Source organism: Ranitomeya variabilis, chromosome 5 (assembly GCF_051348905.1).
Source record: "Ranitomeya variabilis isolate aRanVar5 chromosome 5, aRanVar5.hap1, whole genome shotgun sequence".
In the NCBI taxonomy this organism is placed as follows: domain Eukaryota; kingdom Metazoa; phylum Chordata; class Amphibia; order Anura; family Dendrobatidae; genus Ranitomeya; species Ranitomeya variabilis.
The window spans coordinates 209,556,848-209,579,485 of NC_135236.1; the positions used below are offsets into that span (position 1 = coordinate 209,556,848).

General features: G+C 40.7%; 1 protein-coding gene and 1 long non-coding RNA gene across 3 annotated transcripts in view; one reads left to right on the top strand and one right to left on the bottom strand.

Moving 5' to 3' along the window:
- The window catches only part of ONECUT1 (one cut homeobox 1), a 60,082-nt gene extending 38,284 nt beyond the window's left edge, over window positions 1–21,798 (bottom strand). For both annotated transcript variants that reach the window (XM_077263768.1, XM_077263767.1), the window contains exon 1: window positions 20,469–21,798. In XM_077263768.1, coding sequence (XP_077119883.1) covers window positions 20,469–21,555 — 1,087 coding nt within the window. In that variant the 5' untranslated portion in view covers window positions 21,556–21,798. The remainder of the gene's footprint in view (window positions 1–20,468) is intronic.
- Window positions 11,102–13,454, top strand: LOC143775530 (uncharacterized). Its single transcript, XR_013215659.1, has 3 exons — window positions 11,102–11,163; window positions 12,143–12,236; window positions 13,322–13,454. It is a non-coding gene; the product is annotated as an uncharacterized LOC143775530 (long non-coding RNA).
- Window positions 21,799–22,638: the final 840 nt, after the last annotated feature.

A 22,638-nucleotide genomic window follows, 5' to 3' on the forward strand; every position in this document is an offset into this window, starting at 1 on the left:
TGTTACCGATTTTTTACCTCAGACCACTCGGCCCAGGGAAAAAAATGTGCACAGCCCTATAGAATATCATGGGTATGAGTGTCTTCCGGGAAAACCATACATAGCACTCGCCCGATATAACTGGTCGTGTGCACAAGCTATCTCCATACAGCAGCTAAAGGGAGGCAGTAATTTTATATGGTATCATATGCAATACAACTTTATGACATCGTCACAGAGTTCTTGTTGTCGCTGTCACATTGTTATTTTTCTTTTGATTTCTCTAAAAAAACAATCCAATTTTGTCCCATCCAGTATCCAACATATGTTACATTATGTCCACCATCTTTAACCCCTTCCCGACATGTGACGTAATAGTACGTCACATGTCGGGACCCCCGCTTTGATGTGCGCTCCGGCGGTGAGCGCACATCAAAGTCGCGACATGTCAGCTGTTTTTTACAGCTGACATGTGCGCGCAATAGCGGCGGGTGAAATCGCGATCACCCGCCGCTATTAACTAGTTAAATGCCGCTGTCAAACTCAGACAGCGGCATTTAACTACCGCATCCGGCCGTGCGGCCGGATATGAGCGCATCGCCGACCCCCGTCACATGATCGGAGGTCGGCGATGCTTGTACATTGTAACCATAGAGGTCCTTGAGACCTCTATGGTTACTGATCGCCAGTGGCTGTGAGCGCCCCCCTGTGGTCGGCGCTCACAGCACACCTGCATTTTAGCTACATAACAGCGATCTGATGATCGCTGTTATGTAGCAGAGCCGATCGGGCTGTGCCTGCTTCTAGCCTCCCTTGGAGGCTATAGAAGCATGGTAAAAGTTAAAAAAAAAAGTAAAAAAAAATGTGAAAAAAATAAAAAAAATATAAAAGTTTAAATCACCCCCCTTTCGCCCCAATCAAAATAAATCAATAAAAAAAAAGCCCAACCTACACATATTTGGTATCACCGTGTTCAGAATCGCCCGATCTATCAATAAAAAAAAAGCATTAACCTGATCGCTAAACGGCGTAATGAAAAAAAAAATCGAAACGCCAGATTTACGTTTTTTTGGTCGCCACGACATTGCATTAAAATGCAATAACGGGCGATCAAAAGAACGTATCTGCACCGAAATGCTATCATTAAAAATGCCAGCTCGGCACGCAAAAAATAAGCCCTCACCCGACCCCAGATCACGAAAAATGGAGACGCTACGGGTATCGGAAAATGGCGCAATTTTATTTATTTATTTTTTTGCAAAGTTTGGAATTTTTTTTCACCACTTAGGTAAAAAAGAACCTAGTCATGTTAGGTGTCTATGAACTCGTACTGACCTGGAGAATCATAATGGCAGGTCAGTTTTAGCATTTAGTGAACCTAGCAAAATAGGCAAGCAAAAAACAAGTGTGGGATTGCACTTTTTTTGCAATTTCACTGCACTTGGAATTTTTTTCCCGTTTTCTAGTACACGACATGTTAAAACCAATGATGTCGTTCAAAAGTACAACTCGTCCCGCAAAAAATAAGCCCTCACATGGCCAAATTGACAGAAAAATAAAAAAGTTATGGCTCTGGGAAGGAGGGGAGCGAAAAACGAAAACGGAAAAACGGAAAAAGCTCCGGGGGTGAAGGGGTTAAGAAATAATTGCAATGTACACCCATTTCTTGGCATTTTGTTGGTCGGTAGCCATATGATAAGATCTCTCTAGCGCTGCAGCATATAGCACTTATATTATCCCGCTATCCTTTGCAGAGTTTCCCATTAGATCGCAATCCCATCATATACTTATATTACCGACATTTCTCCATTTACTAATAGAAGTGATTTAAGTAACAGGAAATCCCCAATGAGAATCATGCAATAATGCAGTCGTCTCATTGTATTCACTTGTGCCATTGACAAGAATGTGCAGCTTCACTTAAAGTTTTGACCTTGATTTCAGAAGTATTTAATGACAGGTCATTCTGTCTTTGTCTGAATGCCACAGAGAATAAGCAGAGAAATGATTCTTCTCAAATCAGAAAGCGTAAATGGGTTCTCTCAAGATCTTAGCTGAGTAAAATTGCAACGTGCTTGTAAAGACAATTAACTTATCCTTATAAATATCTTTCCATTCTCAAGAAGAGAGTATTTAAATATTATTGAATAAAGCTCGCTACCTAAGTCTCGCTACAGTCTCAGGGTTTCCGATTATCTAGCTAAGGAATACTAGGTTCCGTATGCTATACTGTAGAATCTCCAGACGTCCTGGGAGTGGTCTCGTGGTCACACTGCCGGTCTGAACTGTCAGTCTTCAGAAGTGCACCACCCCGTGCCTCCATGAAGCTGAGAGGCTAGAGAGCAATGTGCTTCTGAAGCAACCTCTTTAGGCTAAGTTCTCATGAGGAGTTTTGGATGTTGCAGATTTTCTGCACCAATTAGCTAACTTAGGTTACTTTTGTTTTGTCGCTGCTTTTTTCGTTCACTTTTTTGCATGCGTTTTTACTAGTGATGAGCAAACGTGCTCGGATAAGGTGTTATCAGAGAATGCTCGGGTGCTAACCAAGTGACTTTGGCGTGCTCGAATAATATGCTCGAGTCCCCGCGCCTGCCTGTCTCGCGGCTGTTCGACAGCGGTAACACATGCAGGGCTTGCCTAACAAACATGTAATCCCTGTAAGTGTTGCGGCTGTTGAACAGCCATGAGATATGCAGGCGTCGGGACTCAAACATATTATATGGGCACACCGAATCACTCAGTTAGCAGCCGAGCATTTTCTGATAACACCTTATCCAAGCACATTTGCTCATCACTCATTTTTATCACATTTTTTGCAGATGTGATTTTAATCTTCCATTGGTATGTAATGTTTTCATTATCACCGCTAGGATTTTGTACCTCCTAGTTTTTGGCTTTGATAACATATTATTGATAAGTCATGTGTGGATTATATGTGTTTTTAGTGCGTTTCTGCTGTGGAAATGCACTAAAAATGAATATGCATTATTTATCTGTGGATTTTCCTCATCTCATTCGAGTCTATGTGCGGATTTTAAAAACGCACCACAGATCAGTTTATGCTGCATAAAAAAAAAACCATGGGCACGTGATTTCTATAAATCCTATCCACTTGGCTGGATCTGTAAGGCGCTGTGTTTTAGCATAGCAAAAACACAAAGCATCAAAAATGCCCCAAATATGAGTCAAGTCCTGGAAATGATTATGTATTTTATTGAACTTAACAAAAATATTAAACACTTACATTTCATAGAAGCTGGAACCAATGAATGCATTTGCATGTATTTATAAAGCATATTGCGCTCATTATGGACTAATGTGGTCTGTGTCCTGGGTCATCATCTTTTCTGTACAGTATGTGTGAGTCAGATGGAGGCAGTTCCTATTACAATGAATTCTTCCTGTATTTGTATTCATGTCGCATACATATATCCATCAAATAGTTACGTATTGTAGGATAGTTACAACATATAGACACTCGTTAGAAGCTGTCACACTTGTGTCCCTGTTGAAAGCATCACTGTTTAAAGTTTGTAAAGAATAATTGCACAAATATCACAGAACATCGACTAGGAACCCATCTGAGGCACAAATTCAAGATGGAAGGGTAGCATTGAAATGGGTTGTCCAATGTGAACAAGTGCTTTTTATTGGAAGGCTCCCTTGACCACAGTGTCGGACTGGGGTGCCAAGGGCCCACCAGTAACAATGACTTTGAGGGCCCACTTTTCACCTGCATACAAATATTACACTACCCTCATTCACAAATCTACCTATATCTGTATATAATAATAAACTGGGTAGTTTGGTTAATGAATGATGACATGCTGCTTTTTTTTCCGTACACAGTGAATCAAGTGAATTATGCCAAATACTGCCCATACAGTGAGGTTGGGGGCCCAGATCTACACAGGGGCCCACCGGGGGATTCCTCTGTTCCCCTATGGACCAGTCCAAGCATGCTTGACAGTAAAATCCCCCTTACATGATCTGATATTTGGCCTAACAATAACAATCATTCTTAAAAATGCCCCTTCTTGATTATTAGTCTGTGTAAACAGGCTAAAAGCCACTTGTGAACAAGCAAAAAGCTCAGTTGTGTGCTGGTTGGATCATTTTTGATGGGCCTAAAAGTCATTGTAGAGAAAAAAAAAGATTTGACCCAGCTTCCAGCGATTTTGTAAGATTTATTGGAGAATGTATAAACACATGAAAAATGCTAGTAGATAGACAGCATAGCAGCAACGCGTTTCAGACTCACATGGCGTTCTTTGTAACTTTCTAAAAGTCATTGTTGTTGGTAGCACATGTCCATTTGAAAACAACGATGGTGTGCCAACAATACGCATACTGGATGGAGACACGATCATACAGTTTGCATCGGGCCCACGTAAAATGTCTCTTAAATGAGCATCAATCACCTACTAATATTCTCGAGAGGCTCTCCTATGGACAAAAATCTGCCCATGTGAGTTTAACATAAGATGATCACTAGATGTCGTTCTGGACCTCCCCGGCTGTGATCTACAAACTTTTTATGTGAGCAATTCCCTGGCAATGTCACCATAGGAAAAATTAAGCATTCCATAATTTTCATTAACAATAGTGGGTGTCCCTTTAATGTATGAATACGTTAGGTCCTCCAAAGTCTTTTCTGGCTAATCAGTGAAGATTGTCAACAAGAACTTCCTCTTCTCGATGAGCTTAGAATTTCTCAAGTCAGTAAATAAAATGGGTTTTCTAAACCAGACAACCTTTAGGATACAGCTACACCAGTCTTCGCAATGAGACTTTTTTCAAACCCTAATAATCGACTAGCAAAGAATTTCCAAGCAATGTCCATGTTTATCTATTGAGCAAAAAAGTAGCTACTACTTTTTAAAATCTTTCTGAAATTCCTTCATACAGGGATTAGGGCAAAGCTTGTATGCAGATAAACAGTAGTGGTTTCAAAATGGTTGACTTTTCCTCTATGCATACAGAAAAAAGGTATAAGTATTCAACTCCCTTATATAGCGCCTATAATTCTGCAGCGCTTTACAGACATTATCGTCACTGTCCCCATTGGGGCTCACAATCTATATGCCCTCTCAGTATGTCTTTGGAGTTTGGGAAGAAACCAGAGAGCCTAGAAGAAACCCACAGAAAAGTGGGGAGAACATACAAACTCCTTGCAGATGTTGTCCTTGGTGGGATTTGAACACAGGACCCCAACGCTGCAAAGCAACAGTGCTAACCACTGAGCCGCCGTGCTGCAGATCAATGTAACTTAGAGTGACTGATATAAAAATGAATTATCCTAGTATATGCTTTTGCATCTATGACACCTCTAAACCTACATGCACATCTCTTCATATTGTTGATTCCACGCTTCCCCAGCATAAACAGTCTATGTGTATGGGGCCTCCTCCCTCTCCACTGACAGATGATGTTGGGGATAACAGAACCCGGCCTACAGAATTTCAGTAGATGATCCCTTTTTCTCTCTTGAGATAAGCTACTGTACATTTTAAGACGCTCTCACACAAGTTTTGTAAAAGTGTCCCAATGTTGTTTCCAAAAATTTCTCTAGAGTTCCTGCAATAAAACTCACAGTGCCAGATATTGACAATGCGTTACTAGGAGAATAATCAATAAACTACACACTATATGTTTTGTGGGGGTTTTTTTTCATTCCCTTGCTTTTTTTTCTGTATGTTATCTTTTTTAATGTGTAAAATTGGTAAATGCATATGTTTGTGAAAAAAAACCCGCAAAACTATTGTAGTAAATCATGGCAATTTTACAAGTCAGCAAAAAACTATGTGCGAAGAACTAAATTTGGTAAATACTAGCATTCCCAATACTATCATGGAGTTTCAAAGGAATTTGTATGTTCTCCTAAAGTTTCTTCCTTGACTCTGAAGACATACTGATAGGGAATTTAGACTGTGAGCCCCAGTGATGATGGTGATGCCCGTACAGTACAGTGCTGTGGACTATGACGGTACTATATATGGTAAGTGAGTAAAACAAATACATAAAATAATGAATCTGAAACTTTTCTTAAAACTGTGTTGTCATTTACCTCTGTTAATAAATTGACCACCTGTGTTACCATTTTTGTTGTTTCGGTCTCACAGTGGCAGCACGGATTGGTCAGTGTCAGACGGCCTATGTATACATCTCTGGTCTGTTATTGGGAATTAAGAGTATCCAATAATTGGCCAGTGGAGACAGGCTGCCAATCACCCAATGAATCAGCAAAATGGTCGTCAGATGAAATGATTTTTAAGCCTGAGGAAAAATCATTGTTTTCGGCAGCACATGTGCTGCCGAGAGCAATGATGTTCTACGGGCACAGAGTGATTGTATTACTGATCCATCTGTGCACATGCATGTGTGGTTGGCTTGTGTAAGCAGGCTATTAAACAACTACAAGTTAGCATGTCTATGTAGCCGATTGGCGGATGTTTAACAATCACAGATTGGCAAGTCAAAATGTAACCTCGGACTAACGCTCCTCTTTATGAGCTAAAGGCAAATTTTCAGGATTTTTTTCAGACATTTAAATTATTTTTTTTAATTTCAGTGTATATTCTAGCAGAGCACCTGACACCAGAGGACAGTGGATATGATGTTATTTTAATCCTACTGATATTTTACTCATTATTTACAAAAGGAAAACTCTGCCATCTCTTATCTGTGCTGGGTTGATTAAGTTAGTTCTCATGTTGTAAAGACAATAGCTCACTATTCACTTAGTTTATTCATTAACATAGAAACTCTAATGTCACATAGAGTTGTATAGTCATAGTACTGAAAGTGAGCTAATGACCAGATATAGTTCAGTGACCCTCCGAGGGGTCACTCATTGCGATATCTGCACACACTTATTAATCATAAGGGCAGAGTTCACACCACGTGTGATGTCATCTTGATGCCATGTTGCTACTGACAAATGTGATTCCACTAGAATGTCTTATTTCGATACGAAATCCTGCTTTAGATTACACATATGATAGCCAATTGTGCTTTGCGGAATAAAGACTACTCTCAGTAGACATTGGGTAGTAAAGCAATTTACAGGAATAAATTATGATAAATTAATAAAAAGTCAAATGTTGTATAATATTATTCTGAGACTTAATTCTGCTCTGTATATGTACAGTGGGTACGGAAAGTATTCAGACCCCTTTAATTTTTTTACTCTTTGTTTCATTGCAGCCATTTGGTAAATTCAAAAAAGTTCATTTTTTTCTCATTAATGTACACTCTGCACCCCATCTTGAATGAAAAAAAACAAATTTAGTAATTTTTGCAAATGTATTAAAAAAGAAAAACTGAAATATCACATGGTCATAAGTATTCAGACCCTTTGCTCAGTATTGAGTAGAAGCACCCCTTTTGAGCTAGTACAGCCATGATTCTTCTTGGGAATGATGCAATAAGTTTTTCCCCACCATTTGGGGATCCTCTGCCATTATTCCTTGCAAATCCTCTCCAGTTCTGTCAGGTTGGATGGTGAACGTTGGTGGACAGCCATTTTCAGGTGTCTCCAGAGATGCTCAGTTGTGTTTAGATCAGGGCTCTGGCTGGGCCAGTCAGGAATGGTCACAGAGGTGTTCCACTACTTTGTTATTTTAGCTGTGTGCTTAGGGTTATTGTCTTGTTGGAAGGTGAACCTTCGGCCAAGTCTGAGGTCCAGAGCATTCTGGAAGAGGTTTTCATCCAGGATATCTCTGTACTTGTCCGTATACATGTCTCCTTCAATGACAACCAGTCATCCTGTCCATGCAGTTGAAAAACATCCCCATAGCAAGATGCTGCCACTACCATGTTTCACTGTTGGGATTGTATTGGGCAGGTGATGAGCAGTGCATGGTTTTCTCCACACATACCACTTAGAATTATCACCAAAAAGGTCTATCTTTGTCTCATCAGACCAGAGAATCTTATTTCTCATAATCTGGGAGTCCTTCATGTGTTTTTTAGCAAACTCTATGCAGGCTTTCATATGTCTTGCACTGAGGAGAGGCTTCCATAGGGCAACTCTGCCATAAAGGCCCAACTGGTGAAGGACTTCAGTGATAGTTGACTTTGTGGAACTTTCTCCCATCTACTGCATCTCTGGAGCTCAGCCACATTGATCTTGGGGTTCTTCTTTATCTCTCTCACCAAGGCTCTTCTCCCACGATTGCTCAGTTTGGCTGCACGGCCAGGTCTAGGAAGACTTCTGGTGGTCCCAAACTTCTTCCATTTAAGGATTATGGAGGCCACTCTGCTCTTAGGAACCTTGAGTACTGCAGAAATTCTTTTGTAACCTTGACCAGATCTGTGCCTTGCCACAATTCTGTCTCTGAGCTCCTTGGCCAGTTCCTTTGACCTCATGATTCTCATTTGGTCTGACATGCACTGTGAGCTGTGAGGTCTTATATACACAGGTGTGCCTTTCCAAATCAAGTCCTATCAGTTTAATTAAACACAGCTGGATTCCAATGAAGGAGTAGAGCCATCTCAAGGAGGATCATAAGGAAATGGAAAGCATGTGACTTAAATATGAGTGTCTGAGCAAAGGGTCTGAATACTTATGACCATGTGATATTTCAGTTTTTCTTTTTTTTAAATTTGCATACATTTCTACATTTCTGTTTTTTTCCAGTCAAGATGGGGTGCAGAGTGTACATTAATGAGAAAAAATGAACTTTTTTGAGTTTATCAAATGGCTGCAATGAAACAAAGAGTGAAAAATGTAAAGGGGTCTGAATACTTTCCGTACCCACTGTATATAGCTGATAAATACATATGTCAGCAAATGTGCTTATGTCATAATAGATATTTGGATATGGTAACTGCAGTGTGTTTTGTATGGTCGCCATCACAACTATAAACTTTATTCTAACCCTTTCATCTATTTTATTTCTAAAATGACATTTGACTATGCACTTAATGGCCCAAAGTATGTGGACACACAGAAATGTTGTTTGTTAAACTTTCTTCATTTTAAAATAACCATTTTTCTTAAAAAGATGTCTGTCCAGTCTCAAGGTTATTAGTGCCCTTGGAGGCTTCAATGATGAAGACTAGTTTGTAATTGGTATTACAAATAATTAGTAATATTCGTAATTATTACATATTATTCATAATATTCATAATTATTCATAATATTCGCTATTCTGCTCTCTGCAGGCCATACCAAACCTAAAAACTATTCTTATGGTACTAGAAATGTGCAGGGGGTGTGGAAACATTGCTATATGAAATGTTTTATTCTCTCTGCAGATTTAGATGTCCCTGTACGAAAACTTAAAAAGGTCTGCTTAGCTGTTTAAGACCCCCAAATGCCTTATCCATTAATTAGTTGCTCCCCTTGATTCATCCAAATCCACCACCATGCATTTTTGATTCCCTAGGCACTCCTGTCCACATCAGTTACCTCGCCTCCCTGTTACAATCCCCATGATTTTTTGCACTGGCATCTTGGCATCCGATCAGTTAGATCTCTCTGGTTCCGCCATACCTATTGGAAGATGTCACTCCCTCTCAGTAGGAACATAATCAGCACTCTTGACGTTTGATTGGTTGTATGTAGATCCAAATCAAAGAATACAGAGCGTTGCAGCACTTAATTTGCAGTGAAGATGATACCTTTATTGATAGGTCAGTCTATGACATCAAAAGGGGTTATCCACTATTTGACAACCCATTTTAATCACACTAGTTTCCATCATAAAATGTAAAAGCTTGACACTTACAATATAGAGCGGAACCATTCCAACCATTTTGGAGGTACAATTCCTGGTGGTCACTTGACATTGTTATGTCACATGACCGCTGCAGCTAATCAGCAATTCCTGATTGGCTGCATCCTCCACTATTCTGCACAATATACTTTCGCATTGATGAAATATTGCAGGGCTGCAATCGATCAGTGACTGCTGATTGGCTGCATAAAAATGTCATATTACTGCCAGGAATTGTAGTGCCAACATTTTGGAATGCCCCTGATCCAGTAGGAAATTATGAAACATTTTTACTTTATGATGGGCAGTGAGCGATTAAGAATACGTTGCCCATCAATGTACAGCCCCTTTAAGTCATTCTTTGTATCACGAAGGTGGCTAAAGTAACAAGTTTGATCCATCCACACCTTGGACATGGTGATGAGGAGTAGTAGTGATATCAACCTTCATCCTGCACACTGCTTCTCATCACAGAAGTTTATGTCAAGGTTCGGACGGATTGAAGCGTTGGCCACTCTCTTCATATTTGGAAAAAATTAAATGTTATAGTCTGACCTATCAATAATGCTATCATCTTACCTTCTATCTATACGAGTACTGTAGTTTTCTGAGCTCTCACTGTTGGTGAATGTCCAAGAGGTCATTGAGCTTTCTCAGGCTGGTACAGCATTAAAACCAGTGGCACATGAGCTGTGAGGTCCTTTCTAAGCACTGGCTGGAATACAAGGCTCAGTGCAAGAACAGAACGTTACAGGTAGTAAAGCGAAAGAGTCTAAGTTGACGATGGTCCAAAGTAGAAGCATTAGTTACTTAAACGCGGTCAAACGCTGCGTTTTTTAAAACGCATGTGAAAACGCATGCGTCTAAAAAACGCAGCGTTTGTACGCGTTTACATGCGTTTTTTCACCACCTGCGTTTTTTTTACAAACGCTGCAGATCAAAACGCAAGTGTGAAACCAGCCTAACTCATTCATTATATTTGTATCTATTGCGATGGCATGATGTTACCTACTTACCAGGGTGTGTAATAGTACAAGCCCAGTCATTACAAATGGTATCCACATACTTATAGTCATGTAGTATAAGCTACAGTTATTTAAATAGGTTGCTAACATAATTTGCCAGTTTATGGTAGATTACCAGATTATCATAGGCTTTACACCCTATCATTGCTGGTCCCCAGAGCCTTTCATAGATGTAAAATAACAAACAGGACAGGTACTCTCGCTCCATGGGTTTAGTGCCGACTTTTTACTTTTTGCTTATAGACTGCTGTTGTGATGTCACATCTACAGCGCATATCACCACTGCAGCCAATCACTGAGCTCAGAAGCTCGTGCCATCTACATGGGAAGTGCCACTTAGCTCAGCGATTGGCTGCAGTGGTGATGTGTGCTGTAGTTGTGATGTCACAGATACAGCCAAGACACGATGATCAGAGCCAGTGATGGATCCATGGATGGTAAGTACCCGCTGTGTTTGTTATCTTAGATGCATGAAAGCATTTAGGGACCAATTTTGTTAAAGTGTAAAACCTCTTCCAAAATTATATGTGTGATATAATGTAAAGTAATAACCTGAAGATCATCAGGTTTGCTATTGTTTTGCTTTGTTGTAACAGTTTTATCATGAGAATTTTTCCAGTAGTAATGGTGTCGCTGAGAGATTTCTGAAAGTTATCTCAACAATTATTGTCATTTAAATTGGAATGATAATCCCATAATAATTTAACAATCCTTAAAACAATGACCTTCATGCTGATAATACATTGCATTGTCCATTTGAACTTGTGAACTATACTGTGAGTAATCGGAAATGATCAGATGCCAGTATATACACGGAGACAACGCAGGATGCCTGGTAAATGGATAGAATAGTATAAATGGCGATGAGATAATCTGATGCTCGGGATATTAGCTAATGATCTCATTGAGGTGCTCTTCAATGTCATCTCATATGCATGACTCATTATATTAAGAAGTCAAGTTCTGATGACAGAAGATGAAGCTTACAGTGATAAGTGACCTTTCATATTCCGAGTGGATACAGATTTCATACAAATTCCCTAATATTAAAGAGGGTTTCTTCTTAAAATAAAAATGTAGTCGGAAAGAACATTAGTTGTCTCGTCTCCAAACGGTCTTTGCCTCCTACATAGGGAGTAAATACTAAATGATGACATCAAAGTTGGCCATTGCTTCTTGGTATAACTGCTTCCCAGCTTCCCCAGGACCCCAAATATTGTTTAATTCTCCAATGATATTCCATGTAAGAATGGCTCAACTTGTGCATGTGAAAGGAAGCAATAGACCTGCACTGAATGTGTCTGCAACTTAGAGTACCACTCCAGGTTTTCTTTTTTATCAACTTATCCATTGGTTATCAGTGATGTATGCTCAGTGTGTGCATTATTGCTTATTGCCATCTTCTGCTGTTTTCAGTGCTGCTCCCGTCCTCTCCTGCACCACCGGACTATACTTGTGACCAGTCGGCTCACAGAGTGTTTCCATGTGGACCGAAAGTCACTTTCTCAGGGTAAGCATCTCGTAGGCAAAATGAGGATCTCATAAACTTACAGGATGAACCTAAATAGTGGAAGGCTGTGTGAACGCTCCAAGAAAGAGCTGTGGTCACATGATACAGGAGAGAGACCGGATCACTGCTGGAAACAGCAGAAGACAACGACTGGTAAGTATTTTAATGCACACACTGTACATACATTACTGATAGCTAATAGATAAGGAAATAATACATAACCCACTGGAGTGGTGCTTTATAGACATACAGCAACTTTGGTGCAACCATGTGATGTCATTTTCAACAGTCACATGACGTCACGGGAGTCACTATCTGCTATTGCACACTATTTCTCAATTAGGTCTTGTTCCAAAAAGATCTTCTGATGTTTTTTTCCTCTGTTTTAGGAGTTTCACAATAGATTATTTCTGTTATATGGTCCTAGAACTGGATCAAAAAATGTTGTGTGCCACATTTCTGTTTCCGGCCATGAACACTGGACCAGTGTCCAAAGTGTACAACTTTTTCATCAGATGTGTCCAGCTCGAATTGAAAGAAACTAGTCGGACACAACGGATATATGTGGAGTCAGCCTTCCCTTTGTGGGAGTATTATTCCAAGCAGGGAAGATTTCACACATTCACATAATTCTTTTGCGTAATGTAATCGGCTTTTACCTGAGTTCATAACTGTAGTCAAAGTAATTTGTTAAAAGACCCCCGACATAGACTGTACAGCACAGGTTCTACAGCATGAAGCAAACAATGTTAGGTGGCTCTGTCATTAAATTTCACATCACAAATGACATAAATTAGATACCTTATACCTAATGAGACTGGTGTACTTACTTTAAGGCTACGGTCACACTCTCAGTATTTGGTCAGTATTTCCACTCCTGGTTTTGGCTACAAATACTGATGTGAAATACTGACCAAATCCTGATAGTGTGGCCGTAACCTAAAAGTCCATGACAGCTGGGCTGTACAATCCTGATATTACAATGGGAAATTTAGTGACAGATCCACTTTATAGAAGGCAGTTGTTGCTTTCTATCTGGTTTAGGTGTTGAACTGCATAACATTGTACATATATTTTCCTTTTAGAGATACAAGTTCTACACAATATTTGTATTGACTTGCACAGATTTACTAGTCACTGACAAGGGAAAACAAAAGGAACGCCAACTTGTGCACAGACGAGAATAGGTAAGTACCAGGAATGAAGGGCCAAATGCAATGAGACCTGTATTGCCACACTGCTCCAATTTTATTGAAGGCCATTCACACTCTCAGGATACTAACAGAGAATTTTACTTACATTTTTTCTCACTTAAAATTTGATAGGGTTTTTTTTATTGGAAATGGGAGTCACTTTACTTTAATATTCTGCTGAAATAGAAGTCACAACTTGAAGCTGGTATAACTGATATTTTCACACTCACTTTCTTGTGTTAAAAATAAAAATTGTAGTCGTCATCCCTTCTAAACTGAATTTAGTCATTAGGTTTTTTTTATTTCGGTGCTGAAGTGGTGCTACTAATCTAAGTTCCCTGACCTTAGTATTATACTTACCAGATGCCATTTTCAGCTTTTCCCGATGGCGTTCCGGTCCCGTGCCATCATCTTGTGACCACAACTTCTGACTGACCGGAAGGCAGAGGTAACGGTCACAAGCTCTCAGTGTAAGTCTATGAGGGCCTCGTTCTGGCCTCGTTCTGGCTCTCATAGACTTATACTGAGTTGTCACTTCCGGATTGCCCAGCAATCACTGGAGCCATCCAGCAGGTCACAAAGTGCCGGAGATCGACCGGAGCGGCGCTGATAACAGAACAAGATGGTGGCTGGTGAGTCTAATACTAGGTATATTGAACTTAGGTTAGTAGCTCCACTCCAGCGCTGCAACAACAAAATTACGCTGGATTGGTGTTTTACCCAATTAAGTCTCTAACTTGCTGGATCAAGATTAGTTTTGGCCAACGTAGTATTGAGAATAATTGAGAATATTTTACGTCATTTCCTACTGGCCATGCAACCATCTACCAGGTGAAAACAAAGAACTGCACTGGGTATGTATAGACAGCTCACTACTGCACACTGGGGTTTTCTAACTTGTCCAACAAGATTATATGATTATTTTTTGCCACTGGCCTTGATTTGACACAGTAACGTGTCAGAAAACTGTGAGATGTCTCTATAGCCAGCTTCAAGGTTATGTTGCACTTAAAGCTTATCATAATAAGGATCGTAATACTGGAATTGGCAATTTTGAAAGCTAAGAAACATAATGGAAGTTACCATTGAATTCAACAGCACTGTCTTGTGAATGCGAAGGTGTCAATAATGGCAATTGCCAGTGCATATAGTCACAAAAAGGCCTGGTATGGTGAGCCACACAGCTGGGGCACTTCTTTTTCTTTTGAGTCATTGGTTGTGACCAATCGGTTCACACCAAGCAATGTATAGGTGCACTGGCTATGTGCCTGCTGGGACTGTTGTAAGTCTTCATGGTTAAGAAGATAGAGCCTAAGTTACCATATATGAAGGGGACCGTCCTGTAGATAGGACAGCACCTGATGCACAAGTACATGAAGATGAAAGCCGAAATTAAAAACAAACACAAAGTGGCCCCAACTGCTAGGACACAGGACTTAACTGAAGTGGCAAGGCCACGTGGACATCAAATTCAATTGTTTCAGAAAGTACTCAAAATATAAGTAATTCTTTTTTACCATAGTCCTATATATTATATTTACGGATTTTGGGAAATGAGTTACAATATAGCACTGAGGTCAGATTTCTGTTGTAACTACAGCTAAAAACCTTTTCCCCACATCTACAGCTAAGTTCACACGATGAGTATGCATTTTAGATACTGCTGATTTTCTGTAGTATTTCTGCACCAATTAAATACATTAGTTTGTTTACTTCATGTTGTTGCATTTTTGACATGTATTTTTATTGATGATTTTTGCAGGGTGTTTTTGTCTCTTTTTTATGTTATATTTTATATAAAACTGCTTTGTTTTGGATACCTCCTGTTACGTAGCCTTGCTAAAACTTTATTGATAAAGTTGTTTATGGATTGCATGAGGTTTCTAGAGCTTTTCTGCTATGCAATACACTAAAACTGCATATCAGTTTTTTTACCTGAGGATTTTACTTATCTCTTTCAAGTCTATGGGGAAAATTTGCAAATAAAGCGCCTGTTTACTGCAAGAGAAATTGTATGTTGCGGATTTAAAAACAACACCGCATGTCAATTTACACAGCTAAAAACAAACAAACAAACATTAGCATGAGATTCCTATAAATCCCATCCACTTTGCTGAGACTGTAATACTCTGCGTTTTGTTTTCTGCAATGAAAATATGCAGCATCAAAAAGGCAGCAATTATTTACAGTGGGAACTTAGCCTTAAATACTACATTCCTTATTATGGCTTTTAGCTTGATAACACGTTTCTGAACACTTGCACTATAACATCACCCTCAGTTATTATGGGGCCATGTATTATAGATGACCATATACCACTTTCCTTCTGCTCCTTGTGTTATTTTAGAGCTTTAAAGAAGTTAAAACCAATCCAGAAACACAAGTAATGATCAATGTCTAGAAGTTTTCGATGCTTGGTCTCCTATATTTTGCCTCATTGTAGCATAGCTGTCAGTGAGAGTTGGAGATGGCAGATTGGTTAATTGATTAATTGCGCGTGGTGCAGTCCAGTAATATTGAAAACTACCTGATATGTTTATATGAAGCTCCTCTGTGTGATGGCAATAAATATACAGGAAGATCAAACAGAATTCAGTGTTAGTCCTCTGGAAAGATTGGAATGATCAGAATACATATGTCATGGCTGAGGTCCATCTGTCCCAATCAGATCAGTAGTAATTGTATTGTAGGGATATAATTCAATTCATTAAAGGAAGGTGAAGAACATGAGAGCTTACTACTTACTTAGAAGATATATTGCTATGTCAATTGAAAACTGGGAGTAATCAGTTATCATAATAGGGTGACCTAGCCTTGGGTGAACCTTCAGGACATATAGGCAAACTAAGGACAAACTCATTGGAAACTTAGTTGACCAAATAAATCAAACTTTTCTATTTCTTATTCTACTTATTTCTGGTCTAAGGGATCAAGATACACTGGACATCAGTGATTTGTACCTTTAAAGTGAGAACACTGCAGATACTTTCTCAGCAAAGTACCTAGGAATCTATTTGAATGGCTACCTTAAAGACATGCATCATAATTTATTCCAATTTCTTAAGAGAACATGGAAGAAGTCATTTGTAAATTAAGGCTAGAATAAAATAATGAATATATTAGTATCTACTTTTGAATAAATTTGATGTTGCCACATTTCAGTATATTATGTACGGCGTGCTATGCATTATTAAAAAATACAGATAAACTTTGGAGTAAACGTCATTCATTCAGCTGAAGTCTGATTGGCTGCTCGGATTGCTGCTGCACTTCTGCCCTTTGATACTAAACAGTACTTATCTGATTGTGTACAACAAACTCAGTCCCTTAAGGTGGAGGCGTATAGGCAGAAATAAATTAATTACGCCATTGCTCTTCATTATGCTACTGTAGAACAATATATTAATTAACGAGAGATGAAGATTTTATGACAGCTCCCTACTATATAGAACCTAATTGTTATAACGTGATTACTTTATATTCCAGTTTACTTATTAAAGATCCCAAAAAGTAAAAAAATAAAATAAAATATTCACAGATTATTGTAGGCTGCCAAAATCCTCACTTGTTAAACAATTAATCTGAAAAATGGATTGGAAGTAAAAGTGGCGGTGACTTCTTAAGAAAACCTCATTAGACAACTCACTTGCATTACTGGTTTCACTTCCGCTTTGAAGAAGGTCATGAAAACTTTTTCTATTAAAGATAATATAATTCTAGGTATGATAAAGAATAAAATATAGAAATAATAATAATAATAATTTATAAAACATTCCATTCTCTAGTCACTAAAATTTTCCATTTACAGTTTCTAGTATTAATGTAAAATTTAGAAATTTTGTGTGAATAATTTTAAAATGTAATAATAACTTATTTTTTTCTGGCAATTATTTTATTATAATTGTAAAGCGCTGCAGAATATGTTGGCGCCATATAAATAAAATTATTATTATTATTATTCTGTAAAAATGAATTCTTTAAATATAAGCCACTTATTAAATAGGTGAACTCTAAATTAATACTAGAGAGAATAAAAAAAAGGATTTCACTGTACAATAATTTGTGAAATGTGGCTGAATAATCAGCGATCCTGGAACCATGAACTTATATTGATCAGCAAGTGTGTCCAGTCCTAGAAAGAAACAGGCCCACATTAAACCACAAAAGTACATCCAATTGAGTGTAAAGGAAATGTCTAAAGTGAATATGTTTGATGCCCATTGTGAAAAATAAGAGTAAACCCCAAGTGTGTGGAACAACATGGATTGAATCAGAGAACACAGGCAACCTCTAGACACCAACAGAGGCCTATTATGGCAGAAAATCATTTCAATCTAAACTGAGGCCCAGAAACAAATGTAAAATGACATACTACTCTCAGGAACAGGTTGACACCACTAAAGTAAAACATATGCACTCATATTCTTCAAAACTTGCACATTGCCTATCCACAGTGATACATTTATCTGTAGAGATTTCCAAGTCACAGAAGCACAAAAAAGAATCTTAACGGCAAATGTCATCTCTTAGGATACAGTGCAATGTGTACAAAATAATTGCTAAATATACAGAAAGGTAAAATGTTATTCACTAATATATTAAAAATATTATTTTTCTAAAATATTTCCTTATTCACACTTCAGGTAGGGCTAAACTCTACTAAACATTTTTTTTAAAAATACTAAAATAGTAAAACACAACAAAATATTCTTTCACCTCAAACCGAAAATGATCAGCAATAACCAAAAATAAATCCCCTAATGTTTTACAAAAGTGTGATGTAAATATTTAAATCAAATGTAAAATATTAGAGAAAAATCAATAAATACTATTACAGATGATAATAATAATTGTTATTAATGCTCTCAATATTTGTTTATATCATTCACATACTTTTATGTTTATATATATGTAATAATTATATTTTGTTGTACAGGTTTAGTGTCTTCTAGAATATATAAGCCTCTAACAAGCACTGTTTTGAATTATGGATTTTTTTTTTCATGGAAACTTTTTTTTTAATGGATAAATGAAAACAAAAATAAGGAAACAAAAAATAATCATTTTCAGCAGCAACAATTCTTCTGCCTCTATCTCCAAATATAGATCAATATGTGTACAGTATAATTACATACACACAGCTATTGTAACTAATAATACTAATAACTGTAATAGCTATATATATATATATATATATATATATATATATATAGCTATCTATATAAATACACACATATATACATGTATATATATAAATATTTATGTGCATGCATATATATAGACATATATATAGATAAATATAAATATGTATATATATAGACGTATATAGATATATAGATATGTATATATATATATATATATATAATATATATACAGAACATATATATATATAAGAGAAAGAAAAATGTTCTGGATTTTTATACATATATATAGATATAGATATATAACTAGAATATCCCAACTCTGAAGTGGAGCATATTTATTCTGTTGACAGGCAGATATGTATGGCTATCTATGTCCCCCTATATTTCGTATATGTGTGCCTGGAGAGTGCAGCATTTGTATGCAGTAAGGGCTGCACTCTCCAGCAGACACTCCAGATTGGCAGATTAATGCCCAGATAGCGCCAAGATGGGGATCCTACATTCTAATTCAGGCGCTTGTTTCCACTATTGATCCATGTAAATAAATGGAGATTCTGTTCCACCAAATTGTTGTAAAAATACGCTGTAAATCGAAGTAGACTTGTCCTTATCAATCGCTGCTTTCCCGGGATCACCGAGGAGCTTCCCGGTTACTGTTTGCCCTCAGGATCCGCCTGTGGTCAGGGCTTTAATCCCATTTTCCCCGATGATGGCAGTAATATGATGTGCACACACCTCTGTGTATGACTGCGCTGGCTGCAGCTCGGGGCACAGATATCGGGGGGCACAGATATCGGGGGGCACAGATATCGGGCAGATCTATCTATACTGAGCAGCTGTATAATCATAGAAGCCATGGAGCCTGGCAGAGACCCCAATCCTGGGGGCAGCAGCACACATCCCCTCCCCGGGTGGGATCCAGGGGCTACTCCTTCCCACTGCTCTCTGCCAGTGACAGCACCTCACACTGACTGCCTGCCATCCTCCCGGGACGGATTAATGAAGAGCTGCCAGTTAATTAATCCCTCAAATAAGACTCTGCTTTCTATTAAACTCCAGGAATCACTTATTGCACCAATCTGCAGTGTGCAGGGCTCAGGCATTCTGCACAGACATTACAGCAATAATAATAGTCGTACTATGTATAGTATTATTTAGGCTACTAATAATAGTAAGTACATCAGAATGCTGCAAGGGTCATATTGCAGAGTAATAATAATAATTGAACCAGCCTGTTATCTCCCACCCTGGACCTGGGACTAATAAGTGGTGAAACAAAGGCAATCTCCCTGCCAGCCGCCAGCATAGCGCCCTGTGCCCCGAGCTCACATCCGCACACACAGAATGCCAGCTATCCTACATAGTCACATCTCCTGCCCCATCCGGCCCTTCATTCCAGCCTCTGTCTCAGTGCTGGTTCTGCCACTGATCTCAGGGAGTGTAAACGTCTATCCGAGTATTGATTTATCGACTAGCAGAATCAATCAAACGATAGTAATTGTTTGACAAAGACAATGGGAGGGAGACAAGAGTGGGGTCTTCCTCGCTTTTCTATCTGCTGCTTCCACATGACCCTATAAAATAATAGTGCACCTGGCTTCTTGTCAGACCCAGTCAATAGTAGAGCATAGCCCCTCTACCGACAGTGTGGTGAGATGATGAGGGTGACAATGACAGACCAGAGGTGGTGAAGAATGCTGGGGCTGGAGAGACAGTGGCAGGAGATGACCCTCTCCAGAACACAAGGGTACAGATGGTATCTAATGCTCGTCACAAAGGACACGGGGGGAATGAGACTGCAAGGACCCATCTACCAGGAGAAGTGGCAGGGTCCAGGAAAGCAGAGAAGTAGGGAGCACAATAGAAGAGGGGCTACACCTGGGGAGGGGGCTCACCTGCTAGCCTCAGAGCTGACATCCTCTGGAATTCTGGCTCCTGAAGCCACTTCCACATCCGACGAAAGGTCTCCCGGCCGGATTTGAGTTTGCTCCAAGGTTTGGGGTTCCTCAGCAGATCTGAGAGGGTCCCCTGTGAGCGGCACAGCACCCTCTGCGCAAAGATCGCCTGGGGGATGCTGTACCGCTTCAGCTCGGTGGTGATTCTCTGAGCGACTTCTTTGGTATTGATTTCTTCCATTTGCCCTGAATTACTTCCATTGTTGACTTGTGATCCAGTCACAGATGAGGGGTTCTGCTCCCTAGTGGAGCCCAGGATTTGCCCGTGAGTCTGGGCGTTTAGATGGGCATGAGGGTGATGATGAGGGATCCCATTGATAGGCACCATGCCAGCAGATGGCGGGGTGAGATGTTGTTCTCCATGCCTTGACAACATGGCAGGATGATGGGCTTCAAAGCCATTGGGGGTGAGCATCTTCTCAGTAGGCATGGTGGCACTGGGGTGGGCATAGTGAGGCAAGCCTTGCTGGGCATTGTGGAGGCTCCCCAGCCCAGAGCCGGAGAGGGGAGACAAGCTTTGCCCCATGCCGGTGACCTCCTTGTGGTGGTAGGGGGTGTACAGATTGTTCATAGAAGTCAGCCCTCGGTCATCCCGCATGAGGGTGAAGCTGCCGCTGACATTGCCCGGTATCCGCTGGTGGGGGTGATGGTGGTGGTGGTGGTGATGGGGGAACTTGTCCGACACGGTGGAGATGGGTGGCAGGGGCTGCAGAGGGGTGAGGGTGGTGTAGGTGCTGCTCATGCTCATGCCCGGTGGGGTGTCACACGCCATGGTCATGGTGGGGTGCAGCGCTCCCGTTAAGGCATGGTCTGGGGGTCTGTGGTGGTGGTGGTGGTGGTATTCTCCTCCGTCCAGGATGGAAGCCATGCCCATGGATCTGGGATGAGCAGCCAGGTGGTTGCTGCGGTGTGCCACCGGTCCTCTGTGGTGGGGGCTGCCGGTCATCAGATCAGCAGCGACCGATACCGGATCATGGCTCACCCCGTGCAGGTCGCCGATATTGTCCATGGTCAGCTGAGCGTTCATGATGAGCCGTGCAGGCGTGTGGACAGCACATGTATGTGGCGCGCGGGTGACACGTCCCGGGAACACTGTGCAGCGGCGGCGGCACACGGAACTCGTCCTCCGCGCCGCTTACTACCATTAGACACACTGTGTTACTGGGTGCTCGTTATTATGCTTCAAGGCCCGGTCCCCTTTACGGGAGCAGTGATTGCAGGCTGCTCAGTCCCCTCGCCATCTCCTGCCATGTCCCTCACTGATCAATGTGTAGTCACTGAGCTGCTGCCCCTGCAGCTGGAGCCGCACCGCGCCTGCGCACTGGAGAGGAGCAGTCCTGTCACATCACTCCCACTTATAATGAGGCTGCTATTTACCGTGTCGGCGCCAGATCGCAGAGAGAAGAGGGGGCACGTCCACACACCCCAACACAGCCTCATGGGTGGGCAGACCCACAAGGGCAGTATCTCACGTCCACACACCCCAACACAGCCTCATGGGTGGCCAGACCCACAAGGGCAGTATCTCACGTCCACACACTCCAACACAGCCTCATGGGTGGGCAGACCCACAAGGGCAGTATCTCACGTCCACACACCCCAACACAGCCTCATGGGTGGCCAGACCCACAAGGGCTGTATCTCACGTCCACACACCCCAACACAGCCTCATGGGTGGGCAGACCCACAAGGGCAGTATCTCACGTCCACACACCCCAACACAGCCTCATGGGTGGCCAGACCCACAAGGGCAGTATCTCACGTCCACACACCCCAACACTGCCTCATGGGTGGGCAGACCCACAAGGGCTGTATCTTATGTCCACACACCCCAACACAGCCTCATGGGTGGGCAGACCCACAAGGGCTGTATCTCACGTCCACAAACCCCAACACAGCCTCATGGGTGGGCAGACCCACAAGAGCTGTATCTCATGTCCACACACCCCAACACTGCCTCATGGGTGGGCAGACCCACAAGGGCTGTATCTCACGTCCACAAACCCCAACACTGCCTCATGGGTGGCCAGACCCACAAGGGCTGTATCTCACGTCCACACACCCCAACACTGCCTCATGGGTGGGCAGACCCACAAGGGCTGTATCTCAC